Source organism: Pollachius pollachius (assembly GCF_949987615.1).
Source record: "Pollachius pollachius genome assembly, chromosome: 3".
Taxonomy (NCBI): Eukaryota; Metazoa; Chordata; class Actinopteri; order Gadiformes; family Gadidae; genus Pollachius; species Pollachius pollachius.
This window is the reverse complement of record NC_136936.1, coordinates 28,032,230-28,050,185: the sequence shown is the minus strand read 5'-3', so window position 1 is coordinate 28,050,185 and position 17,956 is coordinate 28,032,230. Positions and strand designations below refer to the sequence as shown.

The window sequence follows — 17,956 nt, the reverse complement described above, 5'->3', positions numbered from 1 at the left end:
TTCAGTACCGTCGTTGAGTATGATCGTTACAATATGCGATGTGGTACATAAATTGCTTCACACACACCGTAGTGTCGCACTATAAGTGTCCCGAGACACCTAACCCTCACTCAGAGACATCTCAATAAACCTCTGCTCGGACGGCGCTTCACCCTCAACACACACCGTAGCGTTAAACTGGACGGGTCCGGGAAACCTGAACGTCTCTCGGGAGTGAACATCCAAATCAGAGATGTTCAGATCTAGCTCCAGCATCCACACTCACAGTGGCACTACACTACAAGTCTTCAAAATGCTGAACCCTCTCTCGGGCGCCGCAGTCCAAGGCTGTCCAGACAGACGTCGACACACACATGGCTGCTGGTCTCTATAAGAGTATACTAAAAGGCACTTTGACATCACCAAAATAAAGGATTGTTAATGGCCTCTAGTTCGGCGAGGTTTGTGACAGATAGATACGTTTTGGACGGTTGGAATCAGTGGAGTCTCAGCTTTTAAGATTTGATATAGTTTTTGTACTTCACATAATGTGAAAAAGATCGCTACTGCTCTGCTTGTCACAGCAGTAGCGTTTAGCTAACAATGGTTATGATCGATTAATGATTAAGATCTTTAGGAGTGTGTCGCATGACTGCTATCTCATGTCTAGCCCAACACGGGCCCTCTTGGGCGGAAGAGGTTAACCAAAACGACTCACAATGATTATTGGATTCTGTTAAAACATGTCATTAAGGAGCAGGTAGGGGCTAGACATCCTGCTCAAGGATGCCTACTGATAGACAGTGGACATTGGGGTTTGGACCAAGAACCCTTGGGCTGGAAGTCCAACATCTGTAACGACAACTACGACCACTAGTAATAGTTCCAGTACCGTTGATCCCCCGCGGCGACACCTCTGTGAGCTTGAGACCGCACTCCTTCAGGAAGGCGATGGACACCTCTACGCTGTCGTCTGTCGGTCTCTCCAACAGAAGAGTCAACATCTCCAGGCTCAGAACCTCATGAGCCTGTGGACAACAGATACGATTGAGGAGGTAGAGGAGATAGAAGACCATGGGTAAGATGTAGAGGATAGAGCACACATGGTCAATGAGATAGTGGACACCAGACAAGATCAGATGTAAGAAGTAGAGGACACCAGATCAGATGTAGGGGGTAGAGGAGACCAGATCAGATGTAGGGGGTAGAGGAGACCAGATCAGATGTAGGAGGTAGAGGAGACCAGATCAGATGTAGGAGGTAGAGGGGACCAGATCAGATGTAGGAGGTAAAGGTGAAAGAGGACAACAGACAAGATGTAGATACAGTACACCTTGCGAGATGTAGGAGGTAGAGGAGACCAGATGAAATACATAAAAGCTTTCAGACAGCCAGCAGGAAGTAGAGAGGACAAGAACAGAGGATGGAGATGGAGCCGGTCATGTATGGTCAGGTCATGTGACTGGAGCGGTCTTGTCAGTCATGAGATCTTACCACATTCTGGTTGATGAGGTGAGCCACAAACTTGGAGGCGGTCAGACACTGTTGCTGTAAAATAAACAAAGTATTTATCCAACATGAACAAACTCTTTTTGGAGCACTGTACTATCAAACACTACATTCAAGGTAGGGATGGGCGATATGGCCTACAATCCATATTGCGATATACATTGCAACCTATTGCGATAACGATATATATCACGATATATAAATCATAATAGAACCATTTCAGAACAGATTACATAGACTCTAAGGAAAGCCAAACTGCTAAATGTATAAAACAAAAGAAGAAACTTAGTATGTCGCTTTCAGAACATTTATTGTGCAAAACTGTAATCATACAACATAATGTTGTAGCTGCACAGACTTTAACAAAGAAAAAAATCTTCTGTGTAATGACGTATACTTCTCTTAATGAAATTAAAACTGGTGGTGTCTTGTTAATAAAGAAACGGATACTGTGAATTAGGGAAATACGTCCAGTATTAGGCATGGCTATTTTAAATAAAGAAAAATCTTCCAAGTGTGTGCAAAGATACTTGATATTAAAACATAAAAGTGCAAAATGAACACATACAATTTTGAAATTAACATGAAATGAGCGCAATACATTTTTTGAATAAAGAATACACTTCCAGTATACGGCACATATCAACTAAAGAACATGTTTACTTTCAAGTATAAAAGTTTCTTAACAGTAGTGCCATAGACAGTAAAAAGTGCAAAAACCGTGCAGAACGCACCAAATGTAGGTAAAAAAAGATGCAAAGAACAGAAGAACTGGTGTCTTCTCAGTTAAAAAAGCAACACAACAACAAATCTTAGGATTGGGAACCCACTGAGATTTTGTGTTTACACCATTTGTCAGTTGTTACCTAAAGATTATTCGCCAGGAACACAAGCTTGTCCACAGTCTCTGGCTTCAACAGAGACCGATGGCATGTAACTATGTTACCACCAATGCTAAATGCCCTTTCAGAAGGAGCACTTGTGGCCGGGATACAAAGATATTTCTGGGCTAGTCTTGCCAACCTTGGAAAATTAGTTTGGTACAGCCGCCACCAGTCCAGTGGGTCAGTCTCTCCATCACCCTGCATTGTCTGCAGGTGAATTTTTAGCTCCACTTTGATGGCCTTTCTGTCAGCGAGAGCGGATGTGCCATCGGAGGCCTTTTTGAAAAAGCTTCCCAGGCTCTGTTTCACCCTCTTGGCTTGCCTCTCAACAGGTACATCAGCAGCTTCAGCACCGTCAGCTGCCACTTCTGTGCTTGTGTGTGGCTCTGTGACCATTGCAGCTTGCACCTCCAACAGTGACTGAATTTCTGCCACCGCTCTGGTCTTCATGAACTCCTGGCAGTCATCAGCTATATATGTATCTTTGAACCGTGGGTCGACCAAGGAAGCCATATCCAGCAGGTCAACCGTTTCTGGGTCCGAGTACTTCTCGTTTAAGTACTCCAGGATGATTTTTTTCACGTCCTTGGTCAGCTCATTGTCATCATCAGCTGCAGCAAGAACAGTGTTGTTAAAAAGATGGAGAACCGGTTTGATGTAGGACACACTGACATACTGTTCTCCAGACAGCGCGTCTGTGAATTCCAGCAGTGGGCCGAGGGTCTTGCTTACAGATTCCAAGACATATGTATCTTGCCAAGTGGGTACCAGGTGTCTGGTTTTCCTGTTTGCTCTCAGTACCTGTGATAGGGCCTTCTCTTGTTCAAGCACCCTCTGGATCATCATCTGGCGTGAACCCCACCTTGTTGGTGTTTCTGTGATGAGTCGATGTAAGGGAAGATTGTGCTCTGCCTGGGCTTTCTTTAACTCTTTTCTTCTATTCCAAGTGTGAAAAGGAACTCACAATCTTCTTGCACAAGGCAACCGCGCGGTTGATTTGGGGGTCTTTCGCGCTTTTTTCTGTTGACAAATTTCTAAGATATTATTAGTTAATTTAATCTATAATCTTCATATCCACACACACACACACACACACACACACACACACACACACACACACACAGTAATGCTTGATAAGAATTGAATGAACATTACTTAACACAAATGCAACATTAAAATAGCATTGGCTATATACAACTGAACAGAGGAATAGTCTACATCTCTCAACGCAAATGCAACATTTCTATTAGGGCTATAACTTTTGAGAAAAATTGCGGCTCTCTTTTTTTATTCATGATGTTAGCTGCGGTGGAGAACACACGCTATTTGCGGACTATTTCTCTGCTGATCAACACTACGAATGGTAATTGTAAAAAGACACACCTTGTGAAGATATTTTTTCGTTTCGGCAATTAGCCTTGTAATAAGCAGGATAATATATAGAACGTCGCCTGTCTTTATCGAAAATAATACCCTTCAGGGCGAAGCGCACCTCCGCTGCGCGTCGGGGTGCGGTTCGCTCTGTCGGGGCTCATTTTCCCGATAATGACCGGCGTTCTATACAACATTATCCCTTACATATATCGTACAAGTCAAGACCAACATAACAGCGCGAGAGACATACGAACGTACGCTTACCACTTATGTAAATGCCATATATAGGCCTACAGTACATTAAGATTGCATGATAGGAATATATCTATTCCGATTAGAAATCTAATCGGATCAGAAGGGTCCATTTAAATGCTGCTATCTAATGTTAAAATATTATTATATTATGGACAAAATGTTTTAACCTTCCAATGGCGAGGTGCAACCTGTGTCCGAAGCATTGCAGCCTGGTCAAATCATTCAGAGACGCTGCCTTGACCACGTTCGATCCATTATCTGTAGTGATGCACACTTGGCGTTCTTCTTTAAAACCCCATGACTCAAGCGCTTCCTTGAGTCCTTGTGCTATCTCCTCGGCCGTATGTTCAGCGGGGAAGTACGACGTCTGCAAACACCGGCTGCCAAGATTCCAATCGTCCGTTATATAGTGAATGGTCAGGCTGAGGTAAGGCTCCATGGTACGGCTCAACCACAGGTCTGTTGTAGTGGCAAAGTATTTCAAGTCACACAGCTCTTTTTCAACCTTTTCGCGGAGCTCGGCATACAATTTTGGCATCTCTGTTTCTGTAAAGTATTTGGGGCTAGGCACCTCGTATCCTGGATCAATAGCTCTGATCATGGCGTTAAAGCCGCGCCTCTCTACCGCTTGAAAGGGGACCATGTCCTTACACAAGTAAACAATTATGGCCCTTGTAATTTCCATCCATCGCGGGCTCTTCCTATTGTAATTTGTTCCCTTTGAAAATGATTGTTGGATGGAGGACTGGATCGGTTCCTGTTTTTTCTTTCCTGCGTTCTTCCGACTTGAGCTTGGGGTTGGCTGCATTGCCTGGCACTCATGGTATTCAACGACATGTTTCGTTTTGAGGTGGTAAAACAGGTTAGTCGTGTTACCGCTCTTAGCCAGAATTGTTGCCCCACACACTCTACAGAGTATAGCTTGCTGCTGCTCGTCAGTCCGCTTAAATCCGAACCAATTCCAAATTATGGAAGTTGCACCTTTCTTTTTCACGAGCTCCTCCGTTTCGCTTTCAGCCATATTTACTTAGATGACGATGATGCGTTGAAGCCGCTTGCAGCTCGTGGCTCTTTATATTTCGCGGGTCATGGATAAACTGCGTCAAACATGCATTATCGCGATAGAGCAATATAACTAAAATCTCTATCGTAGGCCATTTTTTATCGTTTATATCGTATATGGTTTATATCGCGCATTCCTAATTCAAGGTGCAGTGCGTAGGATTGAGGGGCATCTAGCAGTGAATATCCTGCCACATATACACTCGACATTGCATTATTGTTATTTTCATTAAGGTACTTTACAACAAGATTGTTCCACGCAATTATTTAACATGTCAATAAAATAATAAAAGAACATGGCGACATCATAGATGCTGTTCATGACAATATTTTGGCTTTAAGAAAAATGTATTTTAAAAGGCACCAAGTTTGATGAATATCCATTTAACTAATGATCATACATAGTGGTAAACTACCATCAATCACCTATAAATATTCCTATCTGTTATATATATTGATCATCCATAGTAGTAAAGTACCGTCAAAGATCTATAATTATAGCTATCTGTTAGATGCATTGATCATTCATCTCGATAGCAGCCTGTGCTAAAAGCAAGGTTTACTTGCACTGCGGTACGTGAATATCGGTTGCTTTCGAAAACATGAAGGTGTGCAGTTGTACTGCAACAGTTTAGTGTTGGATTCCAACTTTCTCAGAAAGAACGATAACCTACTTTTAATTATCGAACAGGGAAACCACATCCAAAATTAAAGTCTCTAAACTAATTTACACGGGAACGCCTCCAAAGTTCCTTTTTATGATGGAGGCGCCGACATGCCTCCATCATAACCCTCTTGTATTAAAAGTGAAACTCCAGTATAATTGGATTCCTTGAATACATAGTATATTTTGTTGAAAGGAAGGAGCAAAAACTGGTCTAGTCTACATGAGGTTGAGGGGTGTCTCTTCACCAGAATGAATCTTATTGAAAATGCAGCATATTTGTGTGGTAATGTCAAAAGTTTACACGATTCAGTTTGTCAGATTTTTCTGTTTTTCTTGCTTTTCTGTGTTATTTATTCATTCAGTGCCTGATTTGATAGGAATTGAAGAATGAATAACACAGACATGTGAGCCAGTGGTACTACCTCTATCCTCTGTATTATTTCTGTCGCCCATTAGGCCTACCAGGTTGAGTAATTATTACACCCCAGAGAGAACTGCCACCGTATTTGGTCGTTTGAGGGGTTGCACAAGGACTAGGCCTAGAGCCTGACCCGTCCTAAAGGCAGCCAGACACGTACCTTGTCGTTCCTCCGGTAGCCCTTCCTGAAGCTGAGGACCAGGCGTTTGAGCATTAGTTCTCCGATCTGAGGGAACTTTGAATTGATAATGGCGACCACGGCCGAGTACACGTGGGTGAAGATTGGGGATGCGCTCTGGGCCTGGAGCACGGAGCGGGACAGGAGACCCCTGAACAGAACATACACGTCACGCTTTACTACATCAGGATTAAATACAAATCTATCCACAATAGAGTTAATACAGACCACTAGTAATCTAGTCAAAACAAATGGAAAATTCTAGAAACAAGACAAGATTTATCACAGTAGTCTGGGGCCAAACAACATGGTATTATAAGAACCATTTGAAATGTTAATGTCATGTTTTCATAACAAAAGCCTTATAAAGGAGGCATAAAAGTGTGACATTTTTCAGCATGAATTATTGCAGTGAGCTTTATTTAGCCAATTGGTCCAGTTAAACCCTTGGGTATGGGGCAGACCCCTCAGCAGCTGTGGAGCTATGGAGGTCAAATCTAAAGAACCATCCAAAATTTAGGTTTTGTAACTCTGGCCGTGCTCAAACTCAGCAGGGAAAGTCAAGGAAAAGGCAATAGTATCCGGGGGACCCCCTAGTGCACGGTGCTGTTTTTGGGTTTTGAGAAGCGCTTTTGGGTTCCTCTTGGGATAAACCACGCCGGTCCAGGCGGTTGTCATGCAAACATTGCAAGGCGTTGAAACTTCCTTGCTATTCCTCATTTGCGTTGTGGTAAATCCTCTCATTCTATGGAGGCTGTGTGTCTTCTAAACCTGGAAGCCCTCAGGAACCCAGTCAGCCTCGGAATGTGAATGGATCCATGAAGCTACCCTCCATGAAGTTGTAATTTTACTTTTTGCGTAATTAAAATCCGAGCCGAAGCAGCAGTGGTCTCCGCCGGCATCTGGTCCAGGCATGGACAGATACGCACTGGAAGGTGACTTTTCTTAACGTTTCCCAACGCTTGTCGGTCAATTATCTTTGCATAATTGACCGTTGCTAAGCATAATTGACCGCTGTCAAGGAAAGTGGATTTATTGCCTCTAATTCACTTCTTTCGTATCACTCCAAGTAGTCTGCAAATTTATCAACGGCAGCGGATTCGGTTGCTAAGCGAAATCAACATCTTTGGCAAATTATTTCTCTGCCAACACTACGAAAGATAAATCAATTCTAAAAGACACTGTGTGAATATATTTTTTCGCTTTGGCAAGTAGCCGTGTAATAAGCGGGATAATGTATTAACCGCCGGTCATTATCAAAAATAAGCCCCTTCAGGGCGAACCGTCTTGCTTCACTCTGAAGGGGCTTATTTTCCCGATAATGACCGACGTTCTATACATTGTCCCTTACATAATGCATGTTTAATAATAAATGTATGATAATGTATAATAATGCATGTATGATAATGTATGGTAATGTCTTTATGATAATGCCTGCATAATAATCCATGTATAACACTGCCTGTATGACAATGTTTGATAATGTGTTTATGATAATGTATGTATGATAATGCATGTTGATAAGGTCTGTTTGATAATGTATGATAATGCATGTATGATAATGTGTGTATGATAATGCACACATGATAACGTATCAGGCCTAGTAAGCACAGAGCCTTACCGTCCCCTGACGATGTTCTCCTGAAGCAGCTCCTGGATGATCATGGCAATGTTGGACACGTTGACCTTGTTGATCAGACCATTGATGGACTTCTTCAAAGCCTCCCAGCTCATCCTCTGATAGGCCAGGCTATAGCCAGGGGGCGGGACATAATAAGTTAGTCATACTTAAAGGTATAAAAATGTCACTTTGTGAGGGTTTTCTATGAGTTCCACATGAGCACTAGGTATCTGGCTCCGCCTTTGAAAAATATAAAGCCCAGACGGGCAGATTTGGAATTTGCCCCATATGTCGTCATAAGGGGCAAGGTTACCTCCCCTTTCTCTGCTTTGCACACCCAGAGAATTTGGGCAGCCAATAAGACAATGAGAGACATTTAAAGCTACAGACACAGAAAGGAAAGCTCATTGAGGGTAGAGCTTGGATAGGGCCCAGAAAATCTAGCCCGACCCGACCCGAGACCGTGCACGTTCTGTCCGAGCCCGGCCCAACACATTAACTGTAATTATGAGCCTGAGCAAGATTTCAACCCATTTTGTTTAATACATGGGACGTGTGCGAATGGAGGAGACACGTGAGCTGCAACATGCGTGGCGTTTTATTTTTTACTTTGTGTAACTTGGTACACATTTGTTACTTAGGCCTACTCTCCTAAATATATATAGGCCTATAATATTTCTGTTTATGGCATGGATTTCTCCTCAGATTAAGCCAATAAAGCAATGATAAAAAAACAAAACAAAAAAACCCCACAAACGCTCGATCAAAGGCCCTGCCCGCGGATGGTGGTGGGAAATATCGGCCCAACCCGGCACGCGGGTCGGGTCTGGCTCAGGCAGAGAATGTAAACTTATTGAGGGACTGGCTCGTAGTGGCTATAATTCTGCACCACGGCTGAATTTCGGGAAAGAGTCTTCAAATACTGTATAAAGGGGCAGTAACACCTTGGGACCGTTAAAGCTATCCAAAGCTGGTTTCAACATTAATAACAGTGATACAATTAGACCAAGAGAACGACTGACTGGTCTAGCCACAAGGTCTCTCTAGCCCACCTGGAGTAGTTTCTAACCCACCTGCCCTAGTCTCTCTAACTAACCTGGTCTAGTCAATGATCAGGTTGAACCTGGTCTATTCAGTGGTCAGTTCTAACCTGGTCTAGTCAGTGGTCAGTTCTACCCTGGTCTAGTCAGTGATTAGGTCTAACCTGGTCTAATCAGTGACCAAGGTCTAACCGGGTCGAGTCAGTGGTCTGGTCTAACCTGGTGGAGTCAGTGAACAGGTCTAACATGGTCTAGTCAGTGACCTTGGCCTAACCTGGTCTAGTCTGGGGTCAGTTCTAACCTGTTCTAGTTAGTGGTCTGGTCTTACCTGGTCTAGTCAGTGAACATGTCTAACCTGGTCCAGTCAGTGATCAGGTCTAATCTGGTCTAGTCAGTGATCAGGGTCTAACCCGGTTTAGTGAGTTGTCCGGGTCTTACCTGATCTAGTCAGTTGTCTGGGTCTAACCTGGTCTAGTCAGTTGTCTTACCTGGTCTTGTCCGTGATCTGGGCCTGCATCATGCGCAGCTTGGCGGGGGGGATGTAAGCTCCTCCCGTCCGGCTCAGGATGGGATCTAGCTCCTCCTTCTTCTTCTTCACTGGAGGCTCCTCTCCTGCTGCTGGCTCCTGATTGGCTGGGCTAGAGGATCGACCCCTCCTCCTGTGGTCTGTCTCTGCGTTTCTATTGGACCACCGATCAGACCGCCCACTCCTGTCGCCATCATTGTGGTGGTCGTCATATCGACGTCTGTGGAGAGCAGCAGGGAGGAGAAACGAGGTGAGCAGTAGTAGCATAGCGCGTGTTGTCCCTTACACAGGGGACAACACTAGTTGAGTGGAGCTGGACAAACAAGGAAGATATTTTGTCTGTAATGTACCCTATTGCATGTACTGTTTGTACCGTAATGTAAGGAGTACATTTAGTCTCGTGCATGTCATTGCTTTAGCGGTATGGATGTTTTCTTAACCCAGTGAAAAATAAATGCTTCGCAGCGGTTAGGCAATTATCACCAAAAACCAAAATGCCAATTAGCGATCAAAAGCTTGTAGTTTGACTTTGAACGCGGGCTTCTCAACTGTATGGACTGGTGCAATTTGTTGTACCAGATAGCGAGTGAAATGCCCAGAGAACCAGCCTGGGGTTCTGCATTAGCACCACCTTAACCCCGCTTTACCTATAGAGTATGGCTACAGCTTGATTCGTTGGTATTATATAGTTTGTTTCTATTACTTTAGAACTAACAAGGTTAAGATGGAAGTGCACCGCTGTGATAAGTTTAACAGTATTCCCTTGCAAAACTAAACGGGTTGTTGACAAAAGGACGTTATGTGTGCAAGTAAAAAACAGATTCTTTCCAATGCGAGTAAATGATTTGAAATAGATTACATAATGTGATCACTTGATCTGTGAAATCATTCAATCTCAACGTCCCTAGTGTGTACTCAGACCGGGGGGGGGAGGAAAGTGAAAATCATCGGTCCAAGGACTGATCGGTGTTTCGAGATATACGGCTACTCAATATCTGAGCTACCCTGGGCGGGATTTAGCATGAATATTCATTACGGTGGTTGTAGTACACAATACAATGGAAAGATTTCAAATGAAAGACTTGGATGCAAATTGTAGCCCTTTATTATACAGAAATTTGCTGTTGGTGCATTAGCCTAGGACAACACCCTTGCCAGATTATTTATCTAAATAGCCCTATGTTGTTAGAATTTACTAACTTACTAACTATGCAAGGTCTACGTTCTTGCTAAGGTTGTAACGGTACACGTATTTGTACCGAACCTTCACGGTACAGGCACTTCGGAGCGGTTACAGAGGTGTACCGCAGTACGTAAATGTGGCGTACATAGCGGGCAACGATCGTCGAATAGTCGGGAGTCACGTAGAATATTGAATAATGAATGGGACTATCGCTATTTATTATACGGCTCTTGTCAATGCTGTTGAAGGCTCCGTGACTCGCATGGGCCTTCACAACTACCGGTGGTGAATAGCGTCCTCGGTTGCTAAGCGACGTCAACGTCTTTGGCGGACTATTTCTCTGCTGATCAACACTACGAATGCTGGTAACAAATAAATTGTAAAAAGACACACCGTGTGAAGTTATATTTTTGACGCGTCTAGTTCACCGTCGTGCAGGCTGTGTTCAGTAAAATAAATAAATTATTAAATAGCGATCAGTTTTTGGCGCATGTAGGTCTATCTGCCTACGCCCACGTTGAAATAATTTTGATGTTGAATGTTGATGGCGTTGATGTTGAAATAAACAGATTGATTTCATACAAATCATAAAAGCCACTTCCTGTGTCATTGTGTGTGCGTGTATCCGAAGTGCGTGCGTGCGTGGGGGGTTCTTGATTGAGCGATTTTCGAATATTATTGAAATACTTCTCAGCGAATATCGAATTGTATTTTTGCCAGAAATGCACATCCCTAGCACACGCATTTGAAAAGGCCCCATCCAGGTGTTAATATCACTGTTGTTGTGGAAAAACAAAAAAACTGTGGAAACCCAGCTCACGACACTATTTCAACAACCCCTGTCTGGGAATTCAGAAATGCAAATGCCATAACCAAGTGTATTGGTGTTTTCATTGCTGCTGATCTATGGCCATTCTCCGTTGTTGACAAACAAGCAGTTTTTTTAAATTGTCCCCTTAACTATGAACCATACCGTACCCTGACTCAAAAACCGAGGTACGTACCAAACCGTGACTTTTGTGTACCGTTACACCCCTAGTTTGTGCAGTACTCTGCGTTGACTCAGTCCTAAAAATACAATATTATTGCAAATTATATCACATCAAAAAAGCGGAAGCTAACGTTAGTTGAATCAAGCAAACAAATAGCTGTTTTTGCGCCAAAAAGCTTGACTTACCTCGAATTCAACATAAGATTGTTCCTCTAAATTAGGGCTGTACGGTATGGACTACAATATATATCACGGTATGATTTGAGGCATAGACGGTAACGGTATTATATCACGGTATGTTAATTGTATCTTCTAATTTCGATATAAATGCTTCTGAAGGGGTAAAATACTGTGAAGACAGCAAAACGGCATAAAAAAAATTTAAAAATTTTCTCAAGTTACTTCCATCTCTGAAAAACACTAATGTTTAATAGTATTGATTGATTTCTCCACTTGCTTGCGGACCTTGCCATATAGTTTTAGGGTCTCAATTTGGCTGAAATGTGTGCGGGCAGGTAGGATCAAGTGTTTTGACCATCTCTTTAAAGCCCTATCGACATTTTGAAAGGGAACCATGTCCTTACACAGGTAAACAGTGACGGCGTTTGTTATCTCGTTCCACCGCTGGCTTTTTTTGTCATAAGGACTGGCTTTGGAAAATGCCTGCGGAAGCGATGCCTGAGATGCAGAGACAGCTTCACGCTACCAGCGTCTGTCTCGTACGTTGTGGAATGAGAGCTAGTGAAGGGACTATTGTGCAGGCACGCAGCAAGCGCGCCTGCGAGCTTGCGCAATAGCATACTGCCTGAGGAGGCAGTATCGCTGTCAAATCTGTCCCTTGGAAAAGCAATGTTGCGCCGTATTGAAAAAGGAACTACGTTTCGCTACCATATATTCAGTAGTGGCACGTAACTTAACTTTTTACATGGAAAGTAGTTATGTTACTGTATTAACGCGTTACTTACTTTATAACGCGTTACACACAACACTGTCTACCGGTCAAACGGCAACGTCAAAATCCATACCGTGGTGCAAATTCACACCGGTGTACGGTCTATACCGTTTATACCGTACACCCCTAACTCTATGTACCCTACTGTATGCAGTGCCCGTACTGTATACAGCCTACTGTATGTACCATACTGTATGTAGTGTCTGTACTGTATACAGCCTACTGTATGCAGTGTGGTATATAGCCTACTATATAGACTAGGGATGCACAATATATTGGCATTAATATCGGTATCGGCCGATGTTCGTAATTTTTTAACATATCGGCATCGGTCCAATGAGTAAAATTGGGCCGATATCCACAACCGATATCCTCTAGTTGCTGTTTGTGTGTCAGGAGGGGGAGGGGGATTTGGCCATGTGTATAGGGGGATTATTTGTTTATCAACACGGCGGATGCGCGTGCAGAATGATTGCAAAAAGAAAATTTGTTTGATCAGTTGCCATGGTTATCTCCGTGTGGTTGCGGTGTTAATTAGCGATGTTGTCAGCTTACTGTTGCATTAAACTGTAATCAGAAAATGTGGTTATATGCTATAGACCTTCATGTACTACCGATACACGTAAAAAACACAAATATCGGCCGATAATATCGGCCAGACGATATATCGGTCGATCACTAGTATAAAGGTTGGGACGAATTTCAAATTATAAATATGTACACTTTATGTTGAAAGTATAGACCGTCGCGATTCCCATTGAAACAAATGGCGCAGTGATTATTCTCAAAACGAGAGCTGGTAAATTGTGAAAAATGAATTAAACTGAAATCAGACAACGCGGTTATATGCTATAGACCCTAGAGTATAGGTTGGTTGGTTACTTATGTTTTATGGTAGCCCTGTAACCTTGTTATTTGGAAGTTAAATACGTACTGAAAATAAAGGAAGACTGGGATTGATTGTATCAAGATTGTATCATCTCAGAAACTTTTGTTAAAAAACATATCGATATATCGGCCATAACAGCAAAATTAATATCGGATATCGGTATCGACCAAAATTTTCATATCGGTGCATCCCTAGTATGGACCCTACTGTATGTAGCGTCAGTACTGTATGGACCCTACTGTATGCAGCGTCTACTGTATAGGGCTGCCGCGTTTAGTCGACTTAGTTGACGTGATCGACAATGAAATTTAGCAGATGGCAATTTCTTTAGTTGAAGAGTCGTTTTACTATTGACCGCCTATTTGCTTTTGTTCTTCTGTCTCAAACGGCTCACGGTAATTCACATCTGTGCGCTGCGCACCTGCGTTAGATGACTTAATGACTTTGGCAGTAATGTTTTAAACCCCATGCATGCAAGTATAAACACGAGCAATATAGCTGCCGCCTACCTGCTTTCAGCGTGTAATTATTATTATTATTTTTATAAGTCGTTTAGTCGACTAATCGAGAAATTTGTCGAAAGATTAGTCGTTAGAAAATTTGTCGTTAGTGGCAGCACTACTACTGTATAGACCCTACTGTATGCAGCGTCTATACTGTATGGACCCTACTGTATGCAGCGTCTGTACTGTATGCAGCCTACTATATGGACCCTACTGTATGCAGTGACTGCACCTTATGTGGCGTCCTCGGTCTCTACTCCGGTCTCTTTCTCTGGACCTGGACCTAGACTGGTCTCTCTCTCGGGACCTAGAGCGGCCTCTCTCTTGGGACCGAGAGCGGTCTCTCCCTTGGGACCGAGAGCGGTTGCTGGGTAGGAAGGTGTCATGCTCTGCTCTCTGGAAGAACAAGTATACAGTTGTCAGCTTGAAGGAGACATTAAAAGGTTGTAGGTTAGCTATTATCACCTTGAAGTTTCTACCTTGATCTGAGCAACACAGCTCCTAATCTTCCTCTTGATGCCCAGTTCTTCTTCATCACTGCTACTGTCTGAGGAGCTGTCTGTAATAAGCCCCCCCTCCTTGGGGCTGGATCCACCAGTAGACTCCCCCTTCTTGGGGCTGAATCCCCCAGTAGACCCCCCCTCCTTGGGGCTGGACCTGCCCATAGGGGCCATCTCTTTGGGGCTGGATCCCCCAGTAGACCCCCTAGAGCCGGAGACCAGGATCAGGGCCTCCTCTGTGGGGCTGTTGGCTGGTGACGCCTGGCGATATTGAGGACTACACTGATCGTCCACCAAGGCTGCAGAGGTAAGAGGTTTGACACTATCAGTACACAACATTGTGGTTACAGATTAGAGCTGCAAATTAACATTAACACACAAGGACTAACACAATCCCTTTAAACGTTATTGAAGTTTGAAATCCTGCTGCTTGCTGGACAATGGCCGACGCGTCAGCGAAAGCGCACCCCAGAGCTCTCCATCGCGTCCCCTTTCTCTGCGGGGGTTTCAAGTCAACTCTGATTGGTTGAGCAGGGATTGGAGTAGTGTAGTGTTTTCGCCAGACACGAGTATATACATAATTCAGTTTAACACATCTACAACAGTAATACGAGTATGAACACAATATGTGAGGAATGATAACATAATTGCCAAAACTTTAACATGAACACATGTTCAGGTCTCTATAGCAGTGCTCAACAGGCCAAACCTGAAAACATAAAAAAATCTAGAACATGTGACTTCAACATGAACACATGAGGACCAGCACATAAACACATGAGCACCAGCAAATGAAAACATGAGACCAGCACATGAACACAATGAGGACCAAAAACATGAACACTAACACGAACACGGGTACCAACAACATGTACACATAAGGACCAACACTTCAACATGAACACATGAGGACTGACCGTTGGAATCTTTCTCCTCAGACACGGACGGCGGACCTTTCTCCGATGACGCCATCTGGGCAAGATTTAGATATTAATATTATATTATATATACATATTCAGAACATCGTCAGAATTGTTTAAACACATATAGCACAACCACCAAGGCTATATTATTATAAATGTTATATCATAGGGCAACCACGAGATATGTTTATTATTGTGGTTATGATTCTATGACTAATGTAAAGTGAACTTTAATCAGGTCGTTCCTCCTGCGGCGCGGGGCTCCTTCATACGTTAGCTCTCCAATGCTAACTAAAGTTAGCTCTCTGATTCTGACCCACCATAAATAACTCCATAAATTCAGCTGTAACCACCACCACCATCCTGCTCGTTTGACCTGTTATTCAAGGGATTGATATATGTTAGTCTTGCCTCTTACCATTACTTTATTGATGCTTAGCTACGGCGCCAAAACAATGCTGGCTCCTGAGAAGGAAACTAAGTGTTGAAGTACTTCCGGGTTCACTGTGACCCGAGCGGGGCCGTAGCTTCCTGCTCGAGAAGCCCCTGACTGCAGCCCGCCAAGCCCCCAGGAACAGTTGCATACTTCCGCAATCCACCAGTGCCAAGCGGCCAAGCCTGGTATTGCAGCTGTTTAAGCGGTCTGTGGACGGGTCCCCCGATTCAAGGGGACCAGAAGTAGATATCTCCGTTCACTCCAATACAAATGTGGAACAGGAATGTGTCTCCGCAAAAAAATGACTGGATATCAATCCAAGGCTCATAATTATCTTTATGCCATGTACTAAAAAATATATAAGTTTTCTCTTTTCAAAATGCCACCTCAAGCGTTTTATTAGCCGTTTTATGTTATTATTTTTTGCTGGAGAAGAAGGGATAGGCAGCTGAAAGGAGTCGTAGTGAAACAAATGTTGTTCGGCCCGGCATTCGAGAGGGCCTAGTGCACGGCTCCGTTAACTTCTCGTGTCCGAGGTTTTTCCTTTTACTTAACATGAATGACGTTGATGGTTTTTAGGCGCTGTGGTGACTTTTAATCACCAAAAGTGTTTTAGTGATAAAGGGATTTTTAGACTGGTTCAGCTGCTGCTCAATGACTCTCACGTTCCATTTATTGATCCATTTATCCAAAAGATCCAAGACAAAGAACGGGTGCATTACGGTATCATTTTTCAATATTGTTAATAGCCTAATAAACATTTCAGTTGTGTTAGTATTTATTTTTTCATTTGCTTGTTTAGGTATGTATGACAGTTAACAATGTCTGTGTAAGCCTTTTGCAAATATTCATGTGGGTAGGTTACTCCAACCTCGTTGCTGATCGATATGTAACCATTTATTTGTATATAAATTATTGATAGCATTTTTCGTAAATAGTTGGATGGAATCTGTTTCTTAAGCGATAACATTGAACTGTATTGTTTTCTAGGCCAACATACATTTACTATGTTGTTGGTATTAAATGTTGTATGGAGCAATCTTTCATATTTATGAAGTTAACTTATACTTCCATGGTTGGTCAACAATGCAACTGCGATCGCTCAGACCTCTCGCTTATGATGCTACAATGCTAACAATGCTAAAAAACAAGAATATTTCTGCATCCGGTACGTCATGAACTAGGGCGTAGCTGGGCTCCCATGATGCGGAAGCATGCCTGTCCTTGACGTTGCCCTGCGCCATTGAGCAGTTTACATAGGAATGAATGGGCGCCATTTTGGAATCCGGTGTCCCATTCTATAACATGTCCATGCAGCCCGCAGACGGAGCCAACATTGAGGGGCGGGCACTCAGTCCACATTGAGGATTGAGCAGATTTCTGCTGCCGCCGTAGGCTAATGCTCTTGTTAATGCAAGAGTAATGGTAATACTATGTGAAGCTAGCAGGAGCCCACGCTGTTAATTAAATTATACAAACAGATGGTACGGGAGTATTATGACTAGCTATCTTTCTTGCTGCGTACTATGGACCTATTATAAAGTTAAGCACAGCCTAAACGACTTGTTTAATTATTTGCCTGAAGTACGCATTCTTACATCCGGTTTACTGATATCAAAATAAGAGTCCTGCACGCAGCAGTAGCACACTTGGAGTAATAACTAGATATAAGAAACATTTAGATTATTTAATGTTTAACCTTTAGTATTAACCGGTTAAAGATCTTCTTAACGGTCAACAGGTTAACAATGGACATCCCTACCTACTATGTTGATTGCTTATGCTATCTTGTAACAGTTTCCTTATGAGGTCATAGATGATCCTGTGAGTGGTAAAATAGTCTTGGGTCTCCCAAGGGTCAGCACTGAGATCTATACAGACAAATTAAAGCCAGTATCTATGTCTGTAAAACGATTAAGTGTGCACTGTTAACAACGCAACGTGTGCTTAATAGAACTCCTGTACCCGTCTGTCTGTGAGAGTTACAGGCCCAGCTGCCTATGACCTAAGTAACAGACTTCAGAAGTCTCTGACTTGAGAAGTCAGAGACTGGGAAGGAGCTAAAG

The 17,956-nt window shown here is 43.1% G+C and overlaps 1 protein-coding gene across 1 annotated transcript in view; it reads right to left on the bottom strand.

Annotated features, from left to right (window-relative positions):
- The window catches only part of cwc22 (CWC22 spliceosome associated protein homolog), a 30,986-nt gene extending 15,023 nt beyond the window's left edge, over positions 1-15,963 (bottom strand). The window contains exons 1-9 of the mRNA XM_079731338.1: positions 15,873-15,963; positions 15,449-15,503; positions 14,511-14,830; positions 14,264-14,427; positions 9,476-9,733; positions 7,948-8,076; positions 6,309-6,477; positions 1,474-1,527; positions 872-1,007 (exon numbers count right to left, since the gene is read on the bottom strand). Coding sequence (XP_079587464.1) covers positions 872-1,007; positions 1,474-1,527; positions 6,309-6,477; positions 7,948-8,076; positions 9,476-9,733; positions 14,264-14,427; positions 14,511-14,830; positions 15,449-15,503; positions 15,873-15,875 — 1,288 coding nt within the window. The 5' untranslated portion in view covers positions 15,876-15,963. The remainder of the gene's footprint in view (positions 1-871; positions 1,008-1,473; positions 1,528-6,308; positions 6,478-7,947; positions 8,077-9,475; positions 9,734-14,263; positions 14,428-14,510; positions 14,831-15,448; positions 15,504-15,872) is intronic.
- Between the last annotated feature and the right edge of the window lie 1,993 nt (positions 15,964-17,956).